Source organism: Haliaeetus leucocephalus, unplaced genomic scaffold (assembly GCF_000737465.1).
Source record: "Haliaeetus leucocephalus isolate CR32 unplaced genomic scaffold, Haliaeetus_leucocephalus-4.0 Scaffold555, whole genome shotgun sequence".
In the NCBI taxonomy this organism is placed as follows: Eukaryota; Metazoa; Chordata; class Aves; order Accipitriformes; family Accipitridae; genus Haliaeetus; species Haliaeetus leucocephalus.
In genome coordinates this window covers 8879245-8898604 of record NW_010972991.1, presented here as the reverse complement: position 1 = coordinate 8898604, position 19360 = coordinate 8879245, and the positions used below count along the sequence as shown (strand labels likewise).

Below are 19360 nucleotides of genomic sequence, written 5' to 3'. Positions count from 1 at the left end.
GGAGGAGGGCATGAGCAGCATGCAGCAGAAAGCGGCGGAGCTGGAGCACATGGCCGAGGTCCTGCTCACCGGCGAGCAGCTCCGGTAAGCGGTGCCTCCCCCCCCCTACCCCGCAACCACCACCTCCGCTTTGCCGGGGGACACGTACCCGGGGGTCGGCAGCGGCGGGGGGGGGATCTGGGGGGGGGAGGGGGAGGGGCTGTCCCCTCGGGCTTCCCTTGCACCGGAGCACCTGCCCTGCTTCCAGCGCGTCCCCGGGCTCCGGCCCCGCTTTCCGCAGCGAGGAGGAAGAGGAGGAGGAGGAGGAGGAGGGGAGGTGGCAGCCGACGCTGCCAGCCCGGGGAGGTAAGTCACCGCCTCGGGGGTCTTCTGCCCCGGGCACCTTTGCTCCCCTGCGTGGGATAGGAGGCGTCTGGGGGAAAGGCTGCAGCATCGCTAAAGGGATCAAGCGATGCAGAGGGAGAGTTGCGTCTTTAAAGAGGAAAAAAAACCCAAACCCAAAGAAACCATAAGCCATAAAGTGTTTCAGCACTCCAGCGAGAAATAAGCAGAGCGCGGGGAACCGCTCCTGCACAAACGCCGTGTGCTCTCCAGCTCCCGCAGCGGTGCCGGGCAGTGACCCTGCAGAGGTGCTCCTTATTCCAAGGGCTTGTTTTTATTTTGCATCAGCTGGTCCCAGCAGATGGAAGGGGATCCCTACTGTCAGTGCCAGCAGTAATTAACAGTGCTGTGTGACTGGAGTTGTGCGCAGCACAGAAACCGTTAACAAAAATGCCTGACTCAGTTAATTTTTAATTTCTGTGATGTATTTAGTGTGCCATCTGTACCCATACACTACAGAGGAGAAAAAGAAATTTTAAGACTTTCGGCTTGTAGATGGAACACCTTGTGATTCAGGAAGAAAAATCCTATTTTTATCATGTGTTATATGTGTAGCTAGAAAGAGATTGTAGAAATATTTTCCCAGTGGTTTTTGCTTGAATTTTCTTTGAACTTTTTGCTCAAATGCCGGACAAACACTGCAAAATGATAGAAATGTTGCTTGATTTACGAGGTGCCATCATTGCTGCTAGTACAGACGCTGACATTGTTACTGGTCGGATCCACATGGTGAGGACCATTGACACCTTGTGATGCACACCAGTGATACCTGTGTTTGGGGGGTAAAAGTTGTTTTAGTGGTCTGGCTCCAGTACACACCAGTGTGTGCTCTAAGCTTGAGATTCCTCTTCAAAGTAGCCTGAAGTGAAACCTAGGGTGACAGGGTGCACCGGCACACAGGCTCTGCATGGTGGACTTAGTGCAGAGTTGTTCATCCAAGTGCCTGATAAGAATCCTGCTGTTCTTAATTTATCTCACTAGAAGTTGGAAGATCGAAGGCTAATACAACATTTCTATTAAGATCACATTAATATTTTTATACCCCTCATAGTTAAATGTAAAAGCAAAAGCTTTGCAATCTTTCAGGAAGGAGAAGACTGAGGAAATTTCAACAAATCTGGCTCCTGGAATCAGCTCATTAGTCTCACAATCAAGCATGACTTTTGTCATCTGATTTATTAAGGTAATGAAATATGGTGCTGTTTTGGGGCAGGACTATCTACAGATACAAAATAATTATTCCCCGTCCTGTAAAGTTACCTATGGAATCTGTAGGAAGTGGCCTAGGTCTCCTTGGACTGTGGTTTCATGAACAGCTCAGCCTGCATCATGTCTAGCTACTGCTAATGGGGAGATCCACTCTCTCCCTGACCCTTTTCCTACTCCCCACTCCCGACTGTGTAGTCCCCCCTCCTCCCTCGTGCCGCTTGCATACTTCTTGCACCTTCCTGGGAGCAGATCCAATGCAGCGATGCAGTAGGTAAGTTAGTTTTCTGAGCTGCTCACTGCCGGAACCCACAGAAGGTAGGTGGTGGGAATGTGGAGCCAGGAGTAGGAAGAGGAGGTAGCGGAGAATAAGCAAGATCTCCCGTTTTGGCAGCAGTGAGCTGTTGGGTCAGCTGGAACCGTCTTGCGAAACTGCACCCAAAATTGTCTCTCTTCCCCCAGTTTTTTGTTAGCTTTGTTCTGTTTCTCTGTCAGGATACTCTATGCAAAGTGTCAGTTGTCTTCAGTTTTCCAGACCATAAAAGCCACCAAATACGCAATAGAAAACTGGCCGGTAGACCAGTTTTAGCCAACCCTGCATTTAAAGCTTCTCTTTTCCTGTCCAAGAAAGGTGTATAATTGTTAAGGCTAAATGAAATTTTGGAGGATTTTCAGGATCAAAGACAGGCTATCTCAGCGGCCTTTGGGGCAGGCAAACAGATGATAGAAAACCAGCACATGCACTCAAGGAAACATACTGTACTCTATTCTTAGTGATGCTTACAAATGCCAGATAAGCCCCCAGCGGGAGTGATGCAGCCAGACAGGTGATTATGTGTGTATTTGGGTGAAAGTGCATATGAGCAAGTGTTGCATACTGCAAGATGAACACTTAGGAGTAAAAGTGTAAAACGAAACTGTGAGCATGGTGTTGCTTACACAAAGCCAACCGAATGTAGGTATTTAAAGCACCCCTGTACTAGACCAAACAGTGCATGTGCCCAAACTCAAATACTTACGAGAGGTGCTTGATTTAAATTCCTTACAAAGTTCCTATTGCCAGTCTCACCCCAGCCTCACACATTGCGTCATAGCCCCCATTCCTGTGGCCTGTTCGTTGCACATCTGTCCCTCTCTGGCAGGGACTTCTTTGTGCAGTAAGGGCTGAATTCATCTGAGCAGCACCTGGGCAAGCCTGGCTTTGCACGCTGGCAGCGCTGGCAGTGGGGATGGAAGCCCTGTGCCCCCTTCCCCTCCCCAGGCAAGTGCAGGCTGGCTAGGGGAGGGAGAGGAGGAGGCCAAAGAGTTTTGTCCTTCTTGTTACTGTCCTTCAGTTGCTTGTGATCTGTATTTCTCCTTTTCGAGGTCAGGAGCCTCTGCCCCGGTGTGTGCTACGTCAGCTGGCAAATGCTGGCTCTGGGCTTGCACCCACCACCTTCAGTCATGAGCAGTTTGTGGGAGTTGAAGCAGTGATGTAAATCCTGGTCCATGGGTGGCATGATTTATGGAAAAAGAAACAGGACCTTGAGCTATATTTTAGCTAACGTGGTAGATTTTTACATTCAGTAGCGTCCTCTGCCTCTAACCCCAGTAGCTGGCTGAGTGAATACCTAACTAGCTCTTACTTTTGGTTAATGGGAGCATAATTTTTAAAGTGAGGACTTCTGAAGTTTGGCTCTTGATAGGCCTTTTAATTATCAAGCTGACAGCCATGAAACAAAGCAAAAGACCTCAGCAGCGTGGCACTTCAGGACAGACCCTTTGGCAGCTTCTCTCTGCCATGCAGAAGACTAGGAGGAGCAAGGCGAGAGCTGCGATGGGCACGATCCAGCTGTGGGCTTTCCAGGCACCGGCAGCCCTGCAAGGACAAACTGCCTGACAGCTCCGAACACCCAAACTCCCAGCTCTTCCCCCTGTTCTGCTGCAGTTTCAGAGACCCTATAGCTGTTCCGTGGTGAGCTCGCTCTTTGGAGGAAGCCTGCAACAGAGCTGCCCTTAAAAGGCTCCGTAAGTTACAAGTGAGGGGTATGGACCCGTCTCCTGAAGAAACTGCGAGCTCTGCTCGAGAGGCTCACGGGGCCTTCAGCTTCCTTGGCACTGGGAGAGCCCTTCGAAGCCTTCCCCCCCCACCCCCGTCCCTGCCTGCAAACGCTTGCTTGGGGGCAGCCCCAGGGAAGCGAATGGCCCTGAGCTTCCTCGGTGTCGCTGGCTGTGCCTGAAGGAGGGTGTCACAGCCTTAGTGCTTTGGATAGTCATTGTTGGAAGCATAATAATGGGAACGTATAACAGCACTACCGAAGTCAACAAGAATTTTATCGGAAGCAGAGCGATTCCAGGCTCATTTCCCTCCCGGTCGAAGGCAACAGGTTATGCCCGTTTCAGCACTGTTTGGGAGAAGTTTTAAAGTATCTCTGTCTGAGTTTGAGCATTAACTTAGTTAAAGCTGAATCTTGCCTCTGGCAACCAAAAGCAGTTTCAATGGGCATGTTTTGATATACATGCTGGCTGCCTGTCGTACAAGTCAGGGGCGTCTGAAATCTTCTTTGTCTGCTAACTGGTTCTTGATGCCAGATTGTCACCAAAATCTGGTACATCTTCCAAGAGTCCCTCATTTCTTGCAGAAAATATGCCTAGTCATTCAGGGTGTCTTCAGGCTTCAGCTGTCCAAACAGCAATATTAAAAGAGCACCTTTTTTTTTTTTTTTAAATCAGAAATTGCAATTGTATATATGGTGCAGTTCTCTGTAGTAGGTGTAACTTAAATGACATTTAATGTCTCTGCAGACTTTTGGATACCTCTTTATCACCAGCCTTTACAAGAAGCAACACCTTTGCTGATTCACACTTTTGTTAAATAGTTGGGTAAATAATTAGGAAACTTGTTAGATGAGCCAGTGGTTTTGATAGAATAGTTCTTATAATTCAGCATCTTCTTTCTTTCTGCTTAGGGAAATACGAAGCATGTTTCTTAGAGATTTTTCTTTCTTTCAGGCAAGATATGGTTCAACAGAAATTTGTTTGCCTTTTTATCAGAGTTTTTATATGAGTTTCATCTTACAAAAGAGGTTTTACATGGTAAACAGCTATACGTTTTGAAGCTGCAAGACATGTCAAAACCAGTATTCACTGGTCTTCCAAAGGTCTCACTTCAGGAAGATTATCGCTTTAAGAAAACTTCTTAACATATTGGAGTGCATAACTTTCAGAGTCATTAACTTCTGAAGGGTGATAGCACCTACAGGTCCATAAATGCTTTTCTTATTCTGAGCAATAAATAAGTCAACCTTTTTCACAGTGGTAAGGTTCAAAAGTTCATTGGCACTCTAAGGTGGAAAGAACCCAGGGCACATAACAGTAACAGTTTCTAGAGAAATATAATCAAGAGAGCCTTATCGCTAATGTATTGCTATAATATAGAAAAATAATAACCATATAGTTCAATAATTTATTAAATGCTATCACTGTGTTCGAAAGTATATTAACACTCTAATGATGCACTACTACAACTGTGTAAGCTTGTACACTCAAAGGAATGTAAGGATTTAAGATACAAAATTGTCTAGAGGTCACTTCCTCTCAAGTCAGGTCCTCACTGATCTTCAGATATCAAACAAACCTATATGCCATTTTTAGAGACAGAACTCATTAAGATGAGATTTTGTAATCTGCCTAAGCCAATCCAATATTGTACTTCCACCTAAAGGGATGATGTGTTTTTCTACCCCCTGCACCTTGTTCTTGCGACCTCCTTAGTTCTCCACCAGTGGTTGCATTTCCCTTAGCCAAGAGCTACTGATCGGGCTCAAAGCTAACCCTGAAAAAAATAGTTTTCAGTTGTCTCACTTGAGAAGGCTCTTGTCTGCTGACCTCTTCAGGGCAGATAGGACACAGGAGATTGTATCATCAGATCTCTGTGGAACAGAGTGCTCCAGAACTCTCTGTCCAAATAATTTCACTTTCATTAATTTGTTTTCCAAAATCAAGCAACCAAAAAATTGGCAATATCTTCTCTGTGAGGTTCCACCAGAGTAATACACTGAAAGAAAAGGTTTCAAAGTGAAGGTTGGTAGAGCTGCAAAATGAAGTGTTGTGAAATCAAGAAGTTTCCCACTAACTCTACCCTATCACAACACTTTCAATTATATATTTTAATTAATATAAATTATTTTAATTTTATAAAAAGCATGTGCTTCTCAAATTTATATGTTCATTTTTTCTAGAATCTTTGATACCTGGTGCACCTTCTCATGTGTTTCAATCTTGCCCGTTTGTACTAATTTTAATGGCATCAAGTCCCATAGGCATGTATGTATATGCGTATATGTATATGTGTATGTATATGTATATGATTTCTGGGCCAGGAATCTCAGTTTCTCATGTCCTTCAGTAAAATTTGTGGCTATTCAACATTTGTAGAAATCAAGACGTAAGGCTTTTGTTTGCTCAGTTCTTTCCTTTAAGCTATGCCTTTTAATAACTCACTCGTTCCCATCAGCAGCTTTCCTCAAACACAACTCAGAGATCAAGTAGTTAACAATGCATGTGCAAATAGCGATCGCTCTTTTGCTATGTACACAAGAAGGCGGATGTTGTACGGGTGGTTTGTGCTGTATATTTTATGTATTCCATTCCAGATGCAGTCAATCATTAACTTTTGTCTCAGGTTAGCAGAGATCAGCAGGCAAGCAAAGGATCCTGGATGTGTGTAGCATGTGCAAGAATATTTTTATGTATTTTATGTTGGAGGAGCTGCCCATGAACAGGTGAAGGAAACTGTTTTGATGTTGATGCTCGTGCAGGGAAGGCAGAATTAATGTGCCAAAAGCAATCTAGCTTTGCATTTACTACATGATCCCTGTTCCTGTGGGGGCAGTGGCCATAGGCTGGCACCATGACAGAGAAGTACTGTCACTTGTCATTATTATTTACTATTTGTGTAGCGATAGCGCTTAGGAATTTGAGCTATTTATCAGGTCCTGGCAAGGGTAGGCACTGTATGCTCTGAAGAAAAATAAAGTCCTTGCAACACAAATCTTGGCTGCAATTCGTAGCAGTTTCTTGCAGCAGTAGCGGGCTCTGGCTGATGAGGGAAGGTCTGTGTGGAGCTGCCAAACTTGGGGAACCAAAGTGGGACTCTGTCAGGATTGGGATTTCTGGTTTGGGAGGTCAGACACCGAGCCCAAGCATGGCATCCCAAAAGCACAAAGAAAAATACCTCCCAAATGTGGAGATGGAGAGGTGGTACTGTGTGTGCCGGGATGTGTCGGGAGCTCTGGGTAGCATGTTCAGGAAAGGATCCGCTCTTTCCTCCCTCCACAGTCACATCTGTAGAGTGAGAGACCAGACTGAAGCCAGGAGGGAGGCCAACCAGCTTTCACTGTTGGATAAATGGACGAGGACTAGGAAGGAATCAGTGCATTTGTGCATTTCATTTTAACTGAGGTATTTCTTATACCTGTAGACTCCAGTACCTTTTGAAATGTAAAACTTAAAGAATTTCAGTACTTTCTGTGATGTAAAACTTAAGAAAGTGAAGGATATTGTCACAGCAGCAAACGTGAGCTTCTCCGCAGTCCAGCTAAGTTCCTGACATAGACTTCGTCATCCCCATCACTAAGTGCCCAGGCACTGAGTGCTGGCTTGGGTGGTAGCTCTTGGCTTAGGATCTGCTCTCAGAAACAGACATTCCCTCCTGAGGCTCTGGGCCTTTCTATCTTTCTTGCCACTTAGTCTGTTTTTTATTAACACTTGTATTGTGGTTAACGCTTTTGCCTCTTTCTTCCTTTCAGAGCAGGCTTGTGTGAGTCCTTTTGCTAAATGAAAGATACTTTTTTTCCTGTGTTCAAGGCCAGGGTTGAATACAGTCATCTCCTCAAAATAAATTTTTGTGGGAAGAGATTAAACTAACTGATAAAGAATTGGCAAAGGGGTGAAAGGCTGGGTAAGAAGCAAGAGCTAAGCAGGTTTGGTTTGTGTACCTGGTCCCTGAAGAAAAAATGCATCGAGGCTCTAAAGGTTAATAAAGACAGAAACTGCAAAGCCTCAGGTCTCGGCAGAACCACTGCCATTCGTTGAGTGAAGGATGCACTTCACATGTTAGTCATGGGTTGTTCCTGGTTTTCTTTCCTTAAGCAAGAGCAGGATATACAAACCACATATTTTAAACAATTTTAATGTATTAACCACTGGAATTAAATACAGTTTAAACCTATTTGAACACAGGCTTACAAGGGTCTTTAGTTACACTGCTTCAACTAAGACTATTGGTATTATAATAGAATGGAGAGACAGATTTACAAAGGCAGTTTGCCTTCACTAGCTAGTAGAAGGAAAGCTGAGAAGAGATTTTTAATCAGTTTCATAAATATTAACAGTAATAACCTTTTTAAAATTTTTTTTTAACTGTTTGGAGATTTGACCTTTCCCTTGAATCCCACATTTTTCCTGTGGCCTTAAGGAGAAATGACTGTATTGTGAATATACTTTTGTTCCTTGCAGCAGAAAGAATAAAACTGATTGCAGAGTTAAAGAAAAATAAAATATTTAAACCTACACTGCCAGGAGGGTGCTATAGCAGGAGTGGAAGTAAAATAATGTGCAATCTTGCTCTGTTATTTTTTTAAAACTCTGAAGCATTGAGTTGCATGGAAGCATGGAGAAAGGGAAAAGATAACCCACAGACTGTGTCACAAGCTCACTCAGGCTCTAGAGAAACCTGTGAAGTCAAAGGAGCCTCCTCAGGCAGGTCTGCTTCTGTTACTCTATTTCTCTGTTCCTCAGCAGGGCTCTTTTTGTCATGGTACGGCTACACAGGGATCCAGGTATGCCTGGAGCTAGAGAGGCGGAGAGGGGCTAATAGTTTGGACAGCTAAAACTTTGAGCTAGTACTGCCACTGAAAGCAGTGGTCCTCTCTTTCTTGTACCCACACCAACTGTCGTGGTTTAACCCCAGCCAGCAACTAAGCACCACGCAGCCGCTCACTCACTTCCCCCCCATCCAGTGGGATGGGGGAGAAAATCAGGAAAAGAAGTAAAACTCCTGGGTTGAGATAAGAACGATTTAATAGAACAGAAAAGAAGAAACTAATAATGATAATGATAACACTAATAAAATGACAACAGTAGTAATAAAAGGATTGGAATGTACAAATGATGAGCAGGGCAATTGCTCACCACCCGCCGACCGACACCCAGCCAGTCCCCGAGCGGCGAATCCCTGCCCCCCCCACTTCCCAGTTCCTATACTAGATGGGACGTCCCATGGTATGGAATACACTGTTGGCCAGTTTGAGTCAGGTGCCCTGGCTGGGCATGAGAAGCTGAAAAATCCTTGACTATAGTCTAAACACTCCTGAGCAACAACTGAAAACATCAGTGTTATCAACATTCTTTGCATACTGAACTCAAAACATAGCACTGGACCAGCTACTAGGAAGACAGTTAACTATATCCCAGCTGAAACCAGGACACCAACATAGGTTTTTCTGCCTCCTGGTTCCCTCCTCTGTGCTTCCGCTGCTTCAGACTGGCTTAAGCATCTCTGGACCATCACCATACGGTAACCTGCTGTCGTGGTTTAACCCCAGCTGGCAATGAAGCACCACACAGCCGCTCATTCACTCCTCCCCGGTGGGATGGAGGAAAGAATCGGAAGGGTAAGAGTGAGAAAGCTCACGGGTTGAGATAAAGACAGTTTTATAGGTAAAGCAAAAGCTGCATGCACAAGTAAAGCAAACCAAGGAATTCATTCACCACATCCCATCGGCCGGCAGGTGCTCAGCCATCTCCAGGAAAGCAGGGCTCCATCACACGTAACGGTTACTTGGGAAGACAAACGCCATCACTGCGAACGTCCCCCCTTCCTTCTTCTTCCCCCAGCGTTTGTTGCTGAGCATGACGTCCTATGGTCTGGAATGTCCCTGTGGTCAGCTGGGGTCAGCTGTCCCAGCTGTGCCCCCTCCCAACTCCTTGTGCCCCCCCAGCCTGCTCACTGGTGGGGTGGGGTGAGGAGCAGAAAAGCCCTTGGCTCTGGGTAAGCACTGCTCAGCAGTAATGAAAACATCCCTGTGTTATCAACACTGTTTCCAGCCCAAACCCAAAAGATGGCCCCATACCAGCTACTATGAAGAAAATTAACTCTATCCCAGGCAAAACCAGCACACCTGCACTGGGGAAGTGATCAGCAGGGCTTTTGGATGGCTGATATTTCAGTTGGGTCAGTTTTACAAACCAATTTACCACATGACCACATAAAAGGTTTCTCTGAAGAAGTGCGAGGGGGGGGGAGAAATGGGTGCTGGTTTACTCCACATCACTGAACTACAGTTTAAGGCTGCGGTTTTCTGATATGGCAGGTCTAACTGCAGGCTGCTACTGCCCTGCTCTTATCACTTCTGCCGCACTGTGCACTGGCATTTGTCTGGGATCAGAAGTTCAGGCAACTAAAGCAGCTGAAGCCAAATAAGAAAAATTTAACTTTCTAAACAGGCTTAGCATGAGGTCAGATCAGTGGCAGCGCTGGAGTGAGGGAGCCGGCAGAAACGCATGGTCAAGGACAGAGACAGAGGGAACGGTGGCAGCAGCCACTGCTGGGTTTGCTTGGCCACCCCCTCAGTGCTTAATTTGCCTAAACTCAATGTGGGTCAAACATTTGCTGGATTCCCATTAAAAAAATTCAGACTCCAGTAGAAGACATTATAAAAATCATGTTGAGTTTAAATGCCCAATGCACATGTTGTTACCAGATAGGAAGAGAAACTATGTTTGCAATTTTCCTAGATTATTTCTCTTTCAAGGTTTTTAACTTTACTTTTGCACTCTTGTCAGGGTATTGTGCATGAATAGAGACAAATACTGACATTTCATATGTTTTGAAATTTGTACTGTGTAATTTATATGACCAGCACACCACAGTGCTGCCAATGTGACAGCACTACTTCAGAATGTAACCCCCTACCTTAATTATCAGCCCTGTAATTTTACAGTCTTCATAGTTTGCTTCTTAGCAGTGCCTCGATCAAGTAAATGCATTCAGATCTCAAAGGTGCGTTTACGAATAATTAAAAAATATGCCTGATTGGGCTTCCTAATTCAGAGCAAATACAGAAGCTGATTTTCACACAACAAGGCCATGATTCTCCATTTCCTTGCAATTGTGTGGGTGATTACATGGGCTACCACAGCTGTGTCACAGGGATTTGCAGACAAATGAGAGTTTTCTGGTTTCTGTGGAGAACTGGTGGACTGTAAGTCACGCTGTGGGTTTTACAGCGGCGCTGAGCCAATGTGCGTAGCTGCGGCTGCAGAGCAGGGCAGCCCGGCTCCTCTGGATCGGGGCTCCTGCTGCTTGGCCTGGTGCTGCTGCGTTGGTGCGTGTCTGACCCCATGGTGAGCGGTCTGGGGAGCACAGCCAGGTTACCGTCATGTCAAACTAGCACCAGTGACAGTGCAAAGGGTAAGGTCAGCTGGCCTGGGGTCGGGGGTGAGGAGCCCCACAGACCCCCCTTCTACTGGGGGACCCTATAGTGAGATTGGCTTCTCATGGAGGCAAACCCTGATGTTAAAGCACAACTGTGCCAGGCCAGGAGCCCCTTCTCGCCCCTTTCATCCATTCTTCCCCTGCCCAACCCGCTATTTAGATGTCAGGGTTTTGGTGGAGATCGTAGCAATGCTGGATGGGATTTGGGGGACTACATCCAGACAGCTCTGTGGCTGTTTGGGTGAGGGTGTCTCCTGTGTATTAAGGCAGCAAGCACAAAGATGCTCGCTTGAAGATTTAAAACCAAGTGGCAAAACTGGAACTAAATGGCCAGTCAGAGCAAAAGCCAACACCACCTGAGAGACGGTGATAGCAAAGGTGGGAGCTTGAAAGTGAAGATAAGCATGGTAATACTGTGTTTGATGTGACAGAAGAGGTGGAGGCAGTGGAAGGAATGAGGGAGATGGGCAACCTTGTTGAGATCAAGAGCTGTGGAAACTATCTTTCTAAGAGCATTCCAGATAAATAGGAGCCAGACAAAATTATGTTTGTCAAGGACAGTGCATAGAAGAAACCTTGAGGTGTAAGATGATAAGGTAAGAGAACTTGGAACAGAACTTGAACTTTCTGGGAGAGAAGTATGGCTCTCCTGGAGGTGCATTGCACAAGGAATCTGCAGAGACCAAAGTTCTTCTGCTGATAAGCAGCACTATCGTGTTTATCGTTTATGCATCCTGGTTTGGGAAGATTCTCCCACCCCCAGTAGCACAGCTACCATCTAGCACAGTGGCCTTTGACTTGGAGTTGTGGAGGTTTATGTGGGTTTGTTTCATTGCTTCTCACACAAAGGGCCATTGCCAAAACAGGTATATTGCTGTAATGTTTCTATTAGTGTTCAGCTGAACTGTTGTGCAATCTGCTGACTCTGTGTATGCACCGCTTTCCTGCATGTTGGGCCAAATGAGTTTATCAGCAGGAGTTAAAAAGAAGTGTTCGTATGTTGTATCTGTTGGTCTTCATGTTACTCATGTCTTAAAAGCGCTGAGGCTGCTTAGGGCAAGCCTGTGTATTCCTTTGTGTTTTCGCAAGCCATTCTCAGCTCTGATTTAAGATGCAAACCAAACACAAGGCGTAGTTACAATGTGGTTCATAAAAGCGATGATTTTTAATTTAATTCCAGTGAGTATTGCAGAATATTCACAGGAAGCTGAAGTTGTGAGTGCTTGTCTGAAGAATCAGAGTCCAGCACTTATGCTCATCCTCTTTAGGAGGAGAAGCTGACAACATATGGCCAACACATCACTCAAAGTTAGGATTGCAAATAATGGAAATGACTTCTGAAAAGATATTAGCTAAGCATTATTTTAGTGCTGATTGTCAGCGGTGGAACAATTGCCTTTCATTTTTTGCAGAAAAGATCCTTCTCTTGGTAATCACACATCCTTTTCTGCAGTAGCATATAATTGTATAGCTTAGAAATCAGGGTGATATAATAGAGAGCTGTTAATTGTTTCCTGATGCTCAGGATGTAATTAACTTATACTTTTCTCTAGCTATTTTTAGTAAGATGTAGAAAGAGTAACTCCTACCTTAAACTGCTATTTTGCTGCTTGGTCAGTGCAAACAGGGGAAATTGTAGCGCGAAGAAGCTAAAAGTAGCATTGTCATGTACAAATCCCAAAAGAGATTGTACAAATACCATTTTGAGAATTATTTGGGCCTAGAAGCTTAAAGACTTGTGGACAATTAAAGTATTTTCAAAACTAATAGCATTTGGACAAACTCAGACCTTTCAAGTCTTTTGGGAAATGGTAGAAATAGATAAGGTTAAATTAATAAGTAGATCTCAGTGACAGGAAAAATGGCTCCATAATAGGAGCCATTGGTATCATACTGCTGATTGTCTAATTAGACAAGGCAATGAAAGTAGGTTCTTAAAAGCACACTGAACAAAAAGAAATAAAACAAAGTTTATTAAAAGCTTATTATCTCAACCTTAATTTATGCAAAATTATGCAATTATCTAAAATTGACAGCAGAAAGGTGGCTTCGTACAAGAAATGCATTGACGCACTGGAGCAAGCCCCAAGGAGGGCTGGCTCTCGGGATGGGGGAGGGCTGGAGCACATGATGTACAAGGAGATGCTGAGGGCTGGGTCTGCTCAGCCTAGAGAAGAGAAGGTTCAGGGGGAACTTAGTGCTGGCAGCTGCTTAAATGAGAAGGTGTAGGAAAACAGGGAGAGAGTCTTCTCCAAGGTGCACAGGGATAGGACAAGAGGCAGTAGGCAAAATTTGGAAAGAATTATTCACCATAAGGGTAAGTAAAAAGTTGGAATAGGGGCCCAGAGAAGCTTGGAAATACTAAAATCTTGCCTGGACATGACCCTGAGCAACTTAGTACTAACTGGACATGCTTTCAGTATACGTTGGACCAGATGACCTCCAGAGGTCCCTTCCAACATGAATTACTCTGTATTTCATGAAGGCATAGTGTGATGTCTTCTTTAAGCTGTAGTGGCTGATATTATCAGCATTTTGTTACTGGCTGGTAACCAGAGGTTATTATTCACTCAGTTGCACTGGTGGGAGGGCTTGTGAGAATACTTCCTAACCTATTTCAGTGCAAAATCAGCTGGGTTAGTTTGTACAACGAATGCGGTGGTGGAGAGTACCACTCCTTTCACATTGTCCAGCCTTTCAAGCAAATTTAAGGATGAGAAGTGTATCCGCTTCCAAATGAATACCCAAGAACTTTTGAAATCTCTCTGTTTCAACTGATTTTTTTATGCAGATGTGAAGGTGAGAACCTGATTCCTTTGACTGCACTGTCTTCAGTCAGGGCAGGATTTTACCACAGATCATGTGAGATTCATGAGATGTCAACATCACCACTCTTCCTGCCACCAAGAGAGGTTTTCAGGGTGTCTGTGAGGTTATCTGTAGATCCATTTCTTAGGCTCTTGGGGGACAGAAACCAACCGCATATGTAGGACATACATACTGGTTTTATATCAGTCCTTGAAGGATGAGAATAGAGAAAAGACTGGGGGCAGTGAACAGAGCAATACATGCTGGAAGGCCAATAGATCACGTTAGTGCCAGAAATCCTGCTGGCTATGTCGTGCTGGCATTACAAGAGGAACAGTAATCTCAGGGCAAACCACCTGCTCCTCCGTTCTCACTGCCTGCATGGTGGTTCAGCAAACAGATCAAGCACTCTCAGATGCTCTGACACTGTGCACAAAGGGCCCAGTTTGGGAGTTTATTTGTGTGCATAAATTCCTGGTTTTCCAAAGTCCTGCAGCTCCAGCTTTGCTTGTAGAAGGTGGATTTTCTGTCTCATGCTGAGGGAAGAAGGTTTTCGAACTGTTAACACTTTCTTCCCTTGGAGGGGCATGTCTTATCTGATAATCCATTTGGAAGGTAATAAGATACACTCCCTTGCCTCCACAGATGCAATCAAAGATGTGATTAAATCAGGCATGTGCCCAACCATTATCCCGCCTTTTTGAAAATAATACCTCTTTTAACACGCACAAAGCAATGAGATTTTTTGCTTTCTCTGTATGTTGTTGTGCTTTATCACAATGCTGCAAGGCCTAGATCCTTTAAAAATATTTCATAACAGGGAAAATCCAATCATTTTAGGTTTCTGTAAAGCAGTGGTTTTTCTGAGTGCTATACTTTGGGCCTACTGTAATGAATCAAACAGTGGTGGTTGAAAGATAATTGCTTGCATTCACTTTGGCTACAGAGCTGCTCCAAACTAATATATTAAGAACTTCATATGACATTTTTTTGTTAAATCTGTAAATCAACACCAGCTGAAACAGTGTATCCTACGTACTTTCACATGAAATATGTTTGTATTCTGTGTTGATTTCTTTTCTGATGAATATGGAACATCTGAGTTTATATGAGGCCAGTAACAACGGTACTCTTGGGAAGTACATTACTGGGGCACAGGAGGAAGAAAAAAGGATTGCGTAAACTGTTTAGGAGAAGCACAGTAAACACAGAAAGAAGAATTTATTTAAATATATAGTGGCTAAGGAAAAGTTCTAGTGGACTGGAAATTGTGACACTTTGCTTGCAGGCTGAAGACTATATACAGCACATCTTTTCATGTAAAATATCAGTATTCCACCTCAGAAAATGACAGACCTGTGGAAAAAGGCACAGAAAAGTATTGGCCACTTGATCAATGATTTCATGCCTTCAGCGGCCACAAGTCTTTTGCAGTTTCAGCAGTTCATATATGCACAGCCTACTTACGTATGGAGTGAAATCTTGCGGAGTTCAGCATTCAGAAAGCTCATTGTAGTTACATTCAAATTAAGACCTAATTGGCACTGTTTGTATTGTGCCTTGATAACCGGGGCGAGTAATGGAGTAAACCTTGGCATACTCTTTAGCATGCCTCCACGTGTCTGGGTAGCTACAAGAAGAAGTGCCCGTGGTCCATCTGCCCAACCGTGGTTGTCAACACCATCTGAGGAGCAACCATACCCACGTTCCTACAGATCCTGCCTTTCTTCAGGACACGTGATGTCAAGGCTCGTCTTGAGTAAATGAATTTAGGATTAACACACAGTGTTGGGTCATTTACACCGATGGTAGGTGAGTATCTGAGTCTGTGTAAAGGCACAGTGCTGGCCCTAACCTCTCACCTCCTCTTGTCCTGTTGCCCATCTAAAGCCTATCCCTAACCGTCTGTGCAACATGTGTTTTGGATTCAAGTTCAGGCCTGACCCAGACTTTGGAGCATGTTGTAAACATAACCATATTGTTGTAATCTAAGTCTACCAGCATTCAACTGAGGCTGATAGCATATGTAAAGCTGATGCCGTTACTTGGTGAATAAGGATCAGGGTGCATGTTCTGAGTTATTAAAGTAGTAAGAAGTCACGGTTTGAATTTATTGTCAGGGCATATAAATACCTGTTCACTGAGCTTTCTGCATGTGTGGAGAGGCAATTTTGCCTAGAATGAGAAATGGCAAACACATGGCCCAGCAACGGGAGCAAGCTGTTCAGTAGAGCAGCAGAACTTCTCTGGGCTCCTTATTGATTTATTTAGTATTTTAAAGGAAAAATTCCATTTAATCTTAAAAGCAGAGGAAGAACGCTTCGGTAATATTTATCTTTTCAAAGCTCATCTACTTGTGAACATTTAACAAGGCCTAATCAAACAAGACAAGATCCTTGATAGCATCCTGACAGAAGGAACTATTCGTAACGAGTTGTTATGCAGCAGCTGTGTATCTGTTCATATCATATATCAGATGCAGAAAAATGCTGAGCTCATCCAAAGAAACCATCTCCAGGCTAGATTTTTGCAAAAGTAAAAACCTTTAAATAGAATTAGTTTTTAACTAGGATTTTTATCAATATGTTTTCCTTAATGATAAAGTTCTTCATTAGCCTGCCAGAATTTAAGCAGTGAGTAACTTCATGCCATCGAGTAATTCCCTTAAATTCATATAGCATAATTCATGTTGCATGTTTGTATGACAGATAAAGAGATTTAAAGCAGATAGGACAGATCTTTATCATTAAAACATTTGTGTCAGAGAGCAATTCTTGCTATGTTTAAAAAATGAATACAGTAGTGTTATGTTGCAGAATTGTTGAGTAAAATCATCGTTACCATTTGGCATAGGTGCGTTTGGAACTCATTCAGTGTAGTTTGGGGCAACCAATAGCTTTCTGAGACATTTTTCATTTTTTCTCTGTAGATGGTGATTAATTTCTTCTTTTCCATTTGGCACTCACAGTGAAACCTTATTGGATGTTACAGGTTTCTCTTTAAGAAAAACATATATAAATAAGCAGAATGTTAATTAGGATTATACTGATTTGTTGCCTCCAGCTGGCTGTGAAGGTCATACTGGCTTATATGTTACACTCAAAGCAATGTTTTTCTTAAGCAAACATGACAACTTAAGGGAACTGAAAAAGGCTGTAACATGAGTCTATTTAGGCTTCTATCCTATTTTGATTTCTTTACTTTAATAAATACATACTCTATATTATTTCAATAAATAAATTTTTTTAAAAATCATATGCTGCTATATAAAATTAGACCAATTCCAGGCTTGAAAAGACCAGGGTGACTATGACTATATAGTCAGGTTCTTCGTGGTAGCTTCACAAGATCTCAGATGAGGGGCTGGAGGTTCCTGCAAACCTCATTATTTGGGTCCCAGCGGGATGAGTGGGTGTTGCATGTGGAGGCAGGAAAGCCAGCTGAGTACAGGCATGTAGAGGCTTCACCCAAAGGTAAAATGCAGAGTTGGGCCATGGTGCTGGGAGAGGGATCCTCAGCCATTGCAACTCCTGGCTTCTACACTTTGGTTTAGCAAGGATGCAGACCAGACCCTTGGCCTCTATGCCTGCTGCTGGCCGGCTAATGGGCTTTCTGCACAGCAGTTCCCCAGCCATTTTTTGAGACAGTTGTATATCACAAAGGTCAGAGGATTTCCCTCAGACATTGGAGGAAAACATGCCACTAGTTTGGTGTTGACTTATGATAATGGCAGTCCAGTTACATACCTATCATCTTCTCAATCAGCCACGTAAGGACTACTGTATGCTTGCACAGTGAAAATGAAAACCAAGTAATATCCTGTTGCAAAAGCAGGGAAGCATACTCACACATACGGACGTCTCTCGTCATACTTACAGCTCCTGTGCCTTGGCAAGCACATGAAGAATATCTGTGTATCTGCATACCCACTTTTACTGAAAGCCTTAATATAAACAGCAAATGTCTTAATATAGGCAGTGCTTGAACTTTTCTTTTTTGCAGCTGACATGAAACAGGACTTTAGAAAGGCTGTGAGTCCTGGTATAGTACATTCAAAGGCCAGCCTCTGATATTCTTCCTCCCTGTAGTATTCCCAAGGTTGTTCATAGAAATTAGTGTAAAAGTCATGTAATTATTAAACACAGGACTTAAGGTCTTCTGCAGAATACTATAACACATGATCCTGTAGTATATTTATTACAGTTCTCTAAAAGTTAGGTAAGTTCTTGCCTCAAGTAACAATTAGAAAATTTTGCTCCAAACCTTTGTCTAATTTTTACCTTAGGATCACTCAGCATGACTTAAATAGCTTTTCTTGCACTCTGCTTTTAGCTCACCTGAAAGATTATAGACAACAATTCCGTTCCTCTCACTTTTTGTTTAGATAAGGCTCGACTCCCAAGCCAGTAACTTTTTCTCTCTGTTCATGAGACTGGCTCATCATTTCTCATACCAGCATAGCGCTGCTTCATTGCGTCTCTTTGAGCTTACTGTTTTTGAATGAGGATGGCATGAACAATGCAAAATATTTAGATGATGTCCTGTAGTATTATATATAATGACATGAACAACTGGATTTCCCATCGTTTCTGGAAACATCTCAGTTAGTTAGTACAACCTAAGACTGCCTTTGGTGTTTGTATTGTCTCGGCCTGTTGATAGCCTGTAGTCAGTTGTATTGGCTTTGCGTGGCAAGGTTTTGGTAGCGGGGGGGTTACAGGGGTGGCTTCTGTAAGAAGCTGCTGGAACCTTCCCATGTCCAACAGAGCCAATACCAGCCGGCTCTAAGATGGACCCGCCGCCGGCCAAGGCCGAGCCCATCAGCGATAGGGGTAATGCCTCTGTGATAACATTTTTAAGAAGGAAAAAAAGTTGTGGGACAGACAGAAACGGCAGCCGGAGAGAGGAGTGACAACATGTAAGAGAAACAACCCTGCGTCAGCAAGGTCAGTGCAGAAGGAGGGGGAGGAGATGCTCCAGGCGCTGGAGCAGAGATTCCCCTGCAGCCCGTGGGGAAGACCATGGTGAGGCAGGCTGTCCCCCTGCAGCCCAGGGAGGTCCATGGTGGAGCAGATCTCCACCTGCAGCCCGGGGAGGACCCCACACCGGAGCAGGTGGGTGCCCGAAGGAGGCTGTGACCCTGTGGGAACCCCGCGCTGGAGCAGGATCCTGGCAGGACCTGTGGATCTGTGGAGAAAGGAGCCGACGGAGCAGGTTTTCTGGCAGGACTTGTGACCCCGTGGGGGACCCACACTGGAGCAGTTCATGAAGAACTGCAGCCCGTGGGAAGGACCCACGTTGGAGAAGTTCGTGGAGGGCTGTCTCCTGTCGGAGGGACCCCACGCTGGAACAGGGGAAGAGTGTGAGGAGTCCTGCCCCTGAGGAGGATGAAGCGGCAGAAAATAACGTGATGAACTGACCGTAAACCCCATTCCCCGTCCCCCTGTGCCGCTGGGGGGGGGGGGGGGGGGGAGAAAGCACGGGGGG

The 19360-nt window shown here is 44.4% G+C and overlaps 1 protein-coding gene across 1 annotated transcript in view; it reads left to right on the top strand.

Moving 5' to 3' along the window:
- The first annotated feature begins 6 nt into the window (after window positions 1–6).
- The window catches only part of DEPTOR (DEP domain containing MTOR-interacting protein), a 77941-nt gene continuing 58587 nt past the window's right edge, over window positions 7–19360 (top strand). The window contains exon 1 of the mRNA XM_010576970.1: window positions 7–84. Coding sequence (XP_010575272.1) covers window positions 11–84 — 74 coding nt within the window. The 5' untranslated portion in view covers window positions 7–10. The remainder of the gene's footprint in view (window positions 85–19360) is intronic.